The sequence below is a fragment of the Mandrillus leucophaeus genome, unplaced genomic scaffold, assembly GCF_000951045.1.
Source record: "Mandrillus leucophaeus isolate KB7577 unplaced genomic scaffold, Mleu.le_1.0 Scaffold105, whole genome shotgun sequence".
Classification (NCBI taxonomy): domain Eukaryota; kingdom Metazoa; phylum Chordata; class Mammalia; order Primates; family Cercopithecidae; genus Mandrillus; species Mandrillus leucophaeus.
This window is the reverse complement of record NW_012098654.1, coordinates 1,679,215-1,688,216: the sequence shown is the minus strand read 5'-3', so window position 1 is coordinate 1,688,216 and position 9,002 is coordinate 1,679,215. Positions and strand designations below refer to the sequence as shown.

At 48.9% G+C, this 9,002-nt stretch overlaps 1 protein-coding gene across 1 annotated transcript in view; it reads right to left on the bottom strand.

Annotated features, from left to right (window-relative positions):
• Positions 1 to 9,002, bottom strand: part of CAMTA1 (calmodulin binding transcription activator 1) — a 1,080,371-nt gene that overhangs the window by 738,687 nt on the left and 332,682 nt on the right. The window contains exon 6 of the mRNA XM_011981621.1: positions 6,750 to 6,817. Within this exon, the coding sequence (XP_011837011.1) occupies positions 6,750 to 6,817 (68 nt within the window). The remainder of the gene's footprint in view (positions 1 to 6,749; positions 6,818 to 9,002) is intronic.

Here is a 9,002-nt window from a genome sequence, read left to right as displayed (position 1 = left end):
CACACACACACACACACACACGATTCGTCCACCCCAGCCAACCCTGCCCAGCTGAACACCTGAGGAAAAGCTACAGAGGCAACTCTGGGAATTTTTTTTCACTGTGATAAAATATATGTAACATAAAATTTACCATTTTCACCATTTTGAATGGCATTAAGCACATTCACATTACTCAGCCACCATCATCACCACCACCCATCTTCCCAGCTGAAACGCTATGCCCATTGAAGACTAACTCCCCATTTCTCCCTCCCTCCACCCCAGCCCTTAGAAACCACCATCTACTTTCCATCTCCAGAGCGGACTACTCTAGATCCCTCAGTCAGCAGATCACACAATGTGTGGCCCTTTGCGTCCGGCTGATTCACTGAGCATAACGGCTTCAAGCTTCATCCAGGTTGGAGCAGGTGTCAGAATTGCATTTCTTTTCAGCTCTGGGAATTTTTAAATGATTTTTGCAATTCTATTCCGGTCACTCGAGCAGTCTTACCAGGAATAGGGGCTTCCTTAGAAAAGTCCTCTGTCTGTCCTAAAGAGCAGATGCCTTAAAGGTGGCCAACAGGTCACTGCCAGGGGTCTTACGGTGGGACTGAACAAAGACAAGCCCCCCTGCACCAGGACCAGCCTGGGGCCTGATAACACAGGCTTTCTAGGCAGAGGTCTCTGCTCACAGGCTGGTACCACGCTGGGACCCCAAGGGCTGTCTAGGACAAAGAACCCCATGGATGGCAGGCACTGGCACTCTGCCTCTTGGGCAAACTTGCTTCCGTGCAAGGAGTCCACACTCTGTCCAGCCCCCACTCCACCCTATCAAAGCCCTGGCCTCCCTGCACACAGGCTGTGAAGAGATAAAAGGGACAGCATGACTTTGTCCTTGGGGGAACGTACCACCCCACTGGGGAAGACTTACTAATGACAGCTGAATTGGCAAACAACTGACGACAAAGCACGTGCAGTTATGGGAGCAGGAAGGGAAGAGGACTCGCCCTGAGTCAATGAGTTTGGGGAAGGCTCCCAGGAAGAGGCAGACCAGATCGGACATGAGGGCATTTGAGGTGAGGGCAATGCCAAGTGGAGGCCAAAGTGGAGGACAAGAAAGATGTTCGGAGAGCAGCCAGCCGCTCCCCAACTGTAGCAGTACCTGGATGGGAGGTCAAGGAAAATAAACGGAAAAGGGTGGGTTCAGACAGAAGAACGGCCTTAAAGACATCACTGGAGAGTTGGCCTCGGCTCACAGGAAGTCTCTGAGGCTTCCAAGGAGAATAACAATGGAATCAAAGCAGTATTTCAGGAAAGCCAATGGGGAGGAGGAGTTCGACTTAGAGAAGGAAACCTAGTAGGAGATATTTCAATACTCCAAGCGTGACAGTGGCAGTGAGGACACAGCTGATCCTGGAGGGGAAACATAAGAAAATGAGGATGTGAATTACAGTTGGAAACACTGGCAGAGTTGGTGGCTAATGAGATGCAGGGGACAAAGGAGAAAGAGAAGCCACCTGGAGTCCATGTTGTGTGCTCTGGCATCTCCACAAACGAGGTGGCTCTTCTAGAATCAGGGAAGTCAGAAGATGGAAAGCAGAGTGGGGGTCAGGGAAGGAGGGGGGAAGATGGCGAGTTGGAGATCATAACACGGCATGCAGGTGCCAGGGAGACAGAGTCGGATGTGGGGAAAGATCCACAGAGACTTGACAGTCAGACCATGGAGTCAGGGAGTCCTGGGAGCCCCACAAGGGAGAATGTGGGACGAAAGAGCAGAGGATCACAGCTTGGTGTCCACCGCCATCAGGGCAGGGAAAGATCTGGAGCACTTGAAGCCAGAATGGACAGATGGGGTCAGGAAACCAGGAAGAGGAGAATGGAAGCTCTCTCCAAGCCCCTGGAGTCTTTTTGAAACTCAGGGCTCACTTTTCTCCTTCTTTCCTTCTAGACCTCCTCCTTCTACTTGGCTGTTTTATTTGCTTATTGACCAAAAAGCATTTAGTGTTCATTATAGGAAAATTCTATTACTAGACCCTTAGTGCTTCCATGTTAAGGTGCTATCTATATCAATCTAATTAATTAATTAGATAATTAACAGCTTTTCCAGCCTCTTTCTAACTGGTATAAACAGGAGTCCTGGGAAGGATATGCTCTTACTTCAATCTTGAGTTTGTGTGTCCCTGGCTTCCAGGGGAGGTTGCGTATTTCCCAGGGGAGGAGGAATAAATAATAGGGATTGCTCAGTGTTGCAGCTGCCTGCCTATACTGGGCTCAGCCCTGCGCCCTGCCCTCTGGTGAAAGGGACCTGCTCCCCTGCAGTGGTGTGCAGCTCTCCCACACTGCCTGTGACTGGGGGGCTAACTCCTACTTGGGGGACAGTGTAGAACGCTGTCTGACCAAGGGAACCTTTGCCTGGAGCCTGGTTTTCCTGGTTGGTTTGGAATTCACGGCAGTGAGAGGCGGAGAGGAATAGAGGAGCTATTGATGGGCTCCCCGGGAACCTTCACACACATAAAAGCGAAGGTTATGAGCTTTGCAGTGAGATCACCCTGGGTTCAAGTTCCAGTTCTAGCACGGACTCACCATGCAGGCCCAGGAGGGCACACACCCTCTATACCTGGCAGAGCTGCCAGGAGGGTTTCAAAGCACAGCATCCAGCCCATGGGCGGTGCCCGAGAGCACACTGCTGGCTCAACCAGACAATCCTGGGACTAGAAATACCCGGAAAACTGAAGTGGAGAAAACCTAGGTCCCTTTCTTCACTACGATCAAGGCTCACCTTTCTACATCACTTTTGTTCATTTTATGGATATTTCTTGAGGGTCTGGGAGGTGTCCATACTGTTCTAGGCCCTGGGGGTGCCTCATGAACAAGCCCCACTAAAAATCCCTCTCCCCTTGGTGCCAACACTTTGGAGTGGGTCAAGTAACGAATACATAAATTAGGCAAGGCAATCGTGACAGACACAGTGCGTCAGAAGGCGATGAGTGCGCCAGAGAAACGGAAAACAAGAAAGGAGGAAAGGGGGCTGGCTGGGTGGGGCCGGGAGCGAGACTTTAAACTGCATGGTCAGGGACACCTCCATGAGAAAGGGACACCCAGTCAAGGCCTGCAGGAGGAGCTGGGAGAACATTCTAGACAGGGGGAGGACACTCTTCGTTCCAAGATTCTCAATTCACCTGGCAGGGTGGGGAGCATGAAGTTCCCTGGGGTCTCCAAATGGTATTATTATCACACTGAGCACACAGCAAGTGCCAAATAAACACGTCCCTCAGGGTGATTTTTCAAACCGGAGGTCCCAGTTGCTGAGAGTACAATACAGGCTGTTTGAACAGGAGGCATTCAGCTCTGTTGTGATACCGTGGCTGCCCCTGGGGTCCCCTGCCTCGGGAGCCTCTGTGTAGCACACCTCATTATTAAGCAGGTGAGCTGGGGCTCCCGGGGCCGTCTCTGTAATTAGGGCAGTATCTGAGCAAGGACTATATTTATAACCCCCAGCCGGCAGCAAGCCACAGAGACAAGCAGGGGCCCCTCTGCAGCTCCTATACCAACATCTATATGTGAACTGATTACAACAATTAATTTAATAGGGATTCCTCCACACAAACAATGTATCATTTTATTAGGAAACTCTATAAATGTCAGTGGTGCAATTCATTTTTATTAATTTTCTAAAATGAAATTAGCAGTGGCGGCGGCGGCAGCGGTGGCAAACAGAAGTTGTATTGCCTTCTCGTTCAGCAGAGTATTGGTGTCATTAATTCCTTAATACCAGGAGGCCAGTTTGTATGAACTCAGCAGTTAACTGCACCAATTAATTTCAATATTAGAGATGGGGTGGGGGTGGGGATCCAAACACAACTCAACCACTAATTTAGGAAGGTCCTTGAACAACCACAGCAAGTTTTGCTTCTCCTGGGACCAGAAGCTTTCAAGTGTAAACATGGAGTGGATATTTTAATACTAATAGGAAACCTTCCGTCTTCACCCTCTGCCTTTAGGAGAGAAATTCATCCTTCCACAGCCCGGAGAAATCCTGGCAGATGCCTGCCGACGTCAAAGCCTCCAGCAGGCTGGGGACTGCCCCACAGATAAGAGGCACAGTGACACCCGTGCACGGACAGACCCACACGGCATGCGAAGCAGAATCAGAAATATGACCACATTCAATCCTCATTGTGACCCAGCAAGGACGGGATCAACATCGACTCCATTTTCTATATGAAGAAGAAAACGCAGGGCTTTTAAAGGAGCTAAGATGACCTTTTCACAGTCACAAAGCCACTGAGTGACAGAGCCAGGGCTCAACCCCGGATTTGACCACATCTGAAACCCGCCTTCCTTCTTCTGTCAGGCGCACCCCTGTGCCTCGGGGTGGGTCTCTTGTCTCTATGTATACCCTAGAAAGTCACACAAGTCAGGCATGACCCTGAGTGACATCCCCTTTTCAATTGTAACCCAAACTCCAAAAGCTGAAACTCAAGGTAAAACCACCGCCTTGAAATGTTCTACTGTTCTGCCATCAAAGGGTGGCTGAAACCCAGCACACGTCTGCATATCTGAAATCAGATGTCTGGCCCGGGACGCGTTCCAGAGAAGCTCCCTCTCTGGCTGAGGAGGAGCTCTTCTCTTTCCACTTAGATTTAAGGAGTGTTTCAGCAGAGAGTGAAGGGCGCACGGAGAGGCTGGTGGCTGCTTGAGATGAGGGCCACCCGTGAGAGTCAGGAAATAGTCCAGAGGCAGAAATCAGATGAGCCTCCTTCTCCCCCAGAAAACCAGGCCAGTGGTCCTCAAAGTGCAATCCCAGACCAGCCACATCCTACTGCCTGGGAACTTGTTAGAAATAACACATGCTCAGCACCCACCCCGGCCCCTGCTCCCCACCGCACCTGCTGAATCAGAAACCTTGGGTTGGGGCCCACATTTTAATGAGCCCCCAGCTGATTCTGGTGCCTGCTCAAGTTTGAGAATGATGTCCTCCAAGAAGATGCCGCAGAAGAAAGAGGAGATGAGGGCGTCAGGCTCTATTGGTGTTTGGCCGTATTCACCAAACAGTGCACTGTATTCCCATCCTCTCCACTGCCCACCCCTGCCCCGACTCTGTGGAGGGATGTCCTTCCCAGCCCCATTCTTACTGGGCTTGGCCAGGGGACTTGCTTTGGCCAGTGGATTTATCCGCAGGCATGACATATGATGCCATATCTGAGCAGGAATTTTAACTGCACCTGCATCAACTGCCTTGGGCTTATGAGCCTCTGTGCTCCTCTGGGAGAAGCAAATTTCCCAGGCAGAGGGGGCTTCCTCAGCCTAGGTCCCACAGCAAAATGATGGACACGGCAGACCTGACCTCAACCCAAAGCCACAGGCAGCCCACAGACCCATGGGCAGAAAATAAAGATCTGTTGTTTAAAGTCACTAAGCTTGCAGGTCATTTCTTACACAGAATTATCACAGCAAAAGCTGATTGAGATAAACTATTTGATTTTATAGCAAAGGAAAAACCATGGTCCCAGCAGGCAGAGGTACTGGGGACTCCTGTGGAGGGACTCTCCTCCCACGCTCAGGCTGGAGGTAAAGCAATCAGAGCTACCTGGGGAAGGGAGCCTCAATCACTAACCTTCCTTCCACAATACCCTCTAGCCTCCTTCAAAGGGGAGGATTGTGCCCTCATCTAAAAGATGCTAACCAGCAAGTATCTAAGCCTAATCATGTGATGTTTTTAAATTCCTTCTAGAATGAATAAACATTCCCAAGGATGGCCTTTCCCATGACTCAGAAAGGATGAACAGGTCAAGCCGATGGGCCACGGACACAGAGGACACACCCAACCCTTCCCTGGTCCTAGCTAACCAACCTGGGGACTCTGGGGCTTCTGTCCAATGTGAAACCGACTGGACATTCCACCACTTCTGTTCAAGTCTGCAGTCCAGGCATCCTGTGTAAACCACACTCCAGCTACCACCTCGCCAGCTAATAAACACCTGGGTCCTGTCACTGCTAACAGAAAACTCACGGCAATTGGAAGAGAGTGGTCATGTATTTCCGAAGCTCTAGATTGTAACGTTCCAAAAATAAAAACCTAGAATTGGGGAGGACAAAAAGAGGCTGCCTTTTAAAAATCAACCCTAAGTCCCAACGTCACCGTTCTTCACAAGTTGGTAACATCACTGGTGCTGGGGGAACGCAGGTCAGCTCTATTTTCACCAATTCCTTCTATTCCCGAGTGGTAAGAGAAGCTAAGTGTTTGTAGCAGTTAGCAGGTTCAAGGACATTTACTGCATAATAAACTGCGAGCTTAGCCATTGCTTCTGATTTGGGAGGATCGCTTTACCACCAATCACAGCAATCAAGAATAACTTGACTTTCAGTTTGTAAGACACGTTGAGATAAAAGTGGCCAGTTAAGCTGGTTTCTCTTTTTTCAAAGCACGTTTCTAGAGAACACTAGTGGCAGGCAAGCAATTTCCCAAAATAAACTTCCCCTGAGGCTCCTGCCTTTGAAGGCTTCCAAGCACCCGGCTAAAGGATCCAGCCGTCAGGTGAAAAGTTCCAACTGGCGGATGGCACTTGTACTCTTTTTAATCCATCTGATCGTGTTCACTGCCACAGTCTTATGTCAACGAATGAGACCTCAGTGTCGAAAGCCATCCAGCACAACATGGCATTTTCAACTCGTTGCCCATGAACTGACTGGCCAAATCAGGTAATCAATGCAAATCAATCCACTTACTGTACATACGTGAAAAACTGCAAGATCTGGGACATTACCTTGTCTTAGGGGAGGTGGTTAGCCATTCTTCGTGTTTCTCAAATGTTATTAAATAAGCTGCAATTTCCTGAAACAGAAGAATAAAAAGATAATAACAACAATTAGCTCACGTTGGATCCTGAGAGGTAAGACAGTTTTTGCTGTTTCCCAGCTGCTGTTTTCCTTTGTGGGCCTGGAACTCCATCCCTGCTAGAGAAACACTCGACTTGGACTCTGTTTCTATTCTGATTTTTTCAGTCCTTTCCATTGAACCTGTCACACGGTAGTAATCAAAGCACTGGGGCTCAAAAGATGAGTCGGTGGCAAGGACGAAAATATTTCTCTGTGGGAGGAAGACATCAGACACCATTTCAGATTCTAAATGTCATTAATTTAGGGAGGGAGAAACACATGCCAACAACAAGTCTCCACGATGCATAGACCATAATTGGAAAGTTTCGTCCTTTGCTGAAGCTGGACCAATCTTTCCTCTTTGTCACAAGAGACGTCGCATCCTCTCAGCTTCATCCTCAACCCCCTGAGCCAAAATCACACAAAGATTAAAAAGAAAAGACACTATAAAGCCATATTCCAGGGAGGAAGCGGGGGGAGAAATAAGTTAACCTCTCCCACTACTGATAAATCTAGTGAGCGGCATTTCCAAAAGAAGAGCGACGTCAGCAGAGTGTAAGGTAAAGAGGAGGAAAATGCGGGCACCTGAAGGTAAATTAAATATTTATAAACACAACAACATCACTGCAGATAGAATTACTGATTTATTAATAATTTCCATAAAAGGCCAGTGAGTGACATCAACACAAGTCATTGCTCCAGCTCGAGGCATGATATGGCCCTTTAATTCCAACTCCGAGAGGATCTGCTAACATGAAATTGGCAGGGATTGTAAGTTAAATTAAGGTTGCACTAGTACACGTTTCCCTTGATCTGGTGATGCCACAACACAGAGCTGCTGCCCTGACTATCAGGAAAATGCAGAGGGGAGGCCTCCACCTCAGCTCTCTCTGCAGCTGGGGTTCCTAGAGGGCTCCTGGGAAGGCGGCAGCCCCTCTGCCTGGAGGCAAGCAGCCTCTTTCAGCTGGGACATAATGGAGTTGACACCTGTGACCAGAGATGCTAAACTTGGCCTTGAGAAGGAAGAGAAGCCCAGTAAGCAGAGCAGGTGAGAATAGAAAATGGCCCTGGTGCCATGCAGTGCAAAGGCCACAGGCCAAGAGTGGAGACCAAGGCTTCACATAGCATGGAGCCGGCCCCCACAAGGCAGCCAGTGATTGGGAACTCAGAGCCCAAACCACCTCTGTCCGGAAGCGTGGACCTGACAAAGAACCTGGGAAGCAGAAGCCTATAGCAAAAATAGAGTTGCTTCACTGTGCAAGTTTCTATCACTGGCTGCAGCTGAAGAAATCATAAATAAGCAGCTGATCAACCAGCACATTGTTCTCTCATCCCTGAGCCTTTTCACGTTTTATTTCCTCTCCTTAGAAAAATCTTTCCCTGAGGTCTCACTGTAGACAGATCCTTCCTCTGGCTGGCCCTCCCTAACTATTCATGACGGCGTCAGTTATCCCTCCTGCTTGCCTGGGTGGCACTGGCACCTTCCCCCAGTGGGCAGGATTTATCACTCTGCATTCTAATTGCTTGTTTACTCAGATAACATCCCCCATTGGAGCATGAGAAGGATACGGAACATGTTATCGCTGACACATCCCTTGGACTTAACAGTGTCCTGGGGCACATAGGAAGCACCTGATAAGTGTTTGTTAGACAGGTGGCTGGTCGGATGGATGGATGGATGGATGGAAGGAGGGAGGGAGGGATGGGATGGGATGGGGTAGGAAAAACGTGCATGGCAGAAGTAAATATGTATACGCAAGTGTGAGAGTGAGAGAGAGAGTCTGTTACTGAAGATAGTTGACACAAGAGTTTAAAAGCAGCAAAATGCAGCAGTTCCTGGCTAAAACTTTGCCAATGATTTAATTAACTCTATGTCACTATAGGAAGGCAACATAGTATCACAGTTAAGAGCACATGCATCGGAAGCAAACAGTGTCCTGGCTTTGGGTACCAGCTCGGCCTCTTATGAGCTGTCTCATCTTGAGCACATTACTTAACCTGTCTAGACCAGTTTCCTATGAAACTGGGAGACTATCAGTTCATGAGGCAGTTCTAAGGAATGATCATTCTAAATACACTGGCTGGCAGAAGGTATGCCCCAAACAATAGCTACCATGAATCACTATAAGATCTATGAGGCC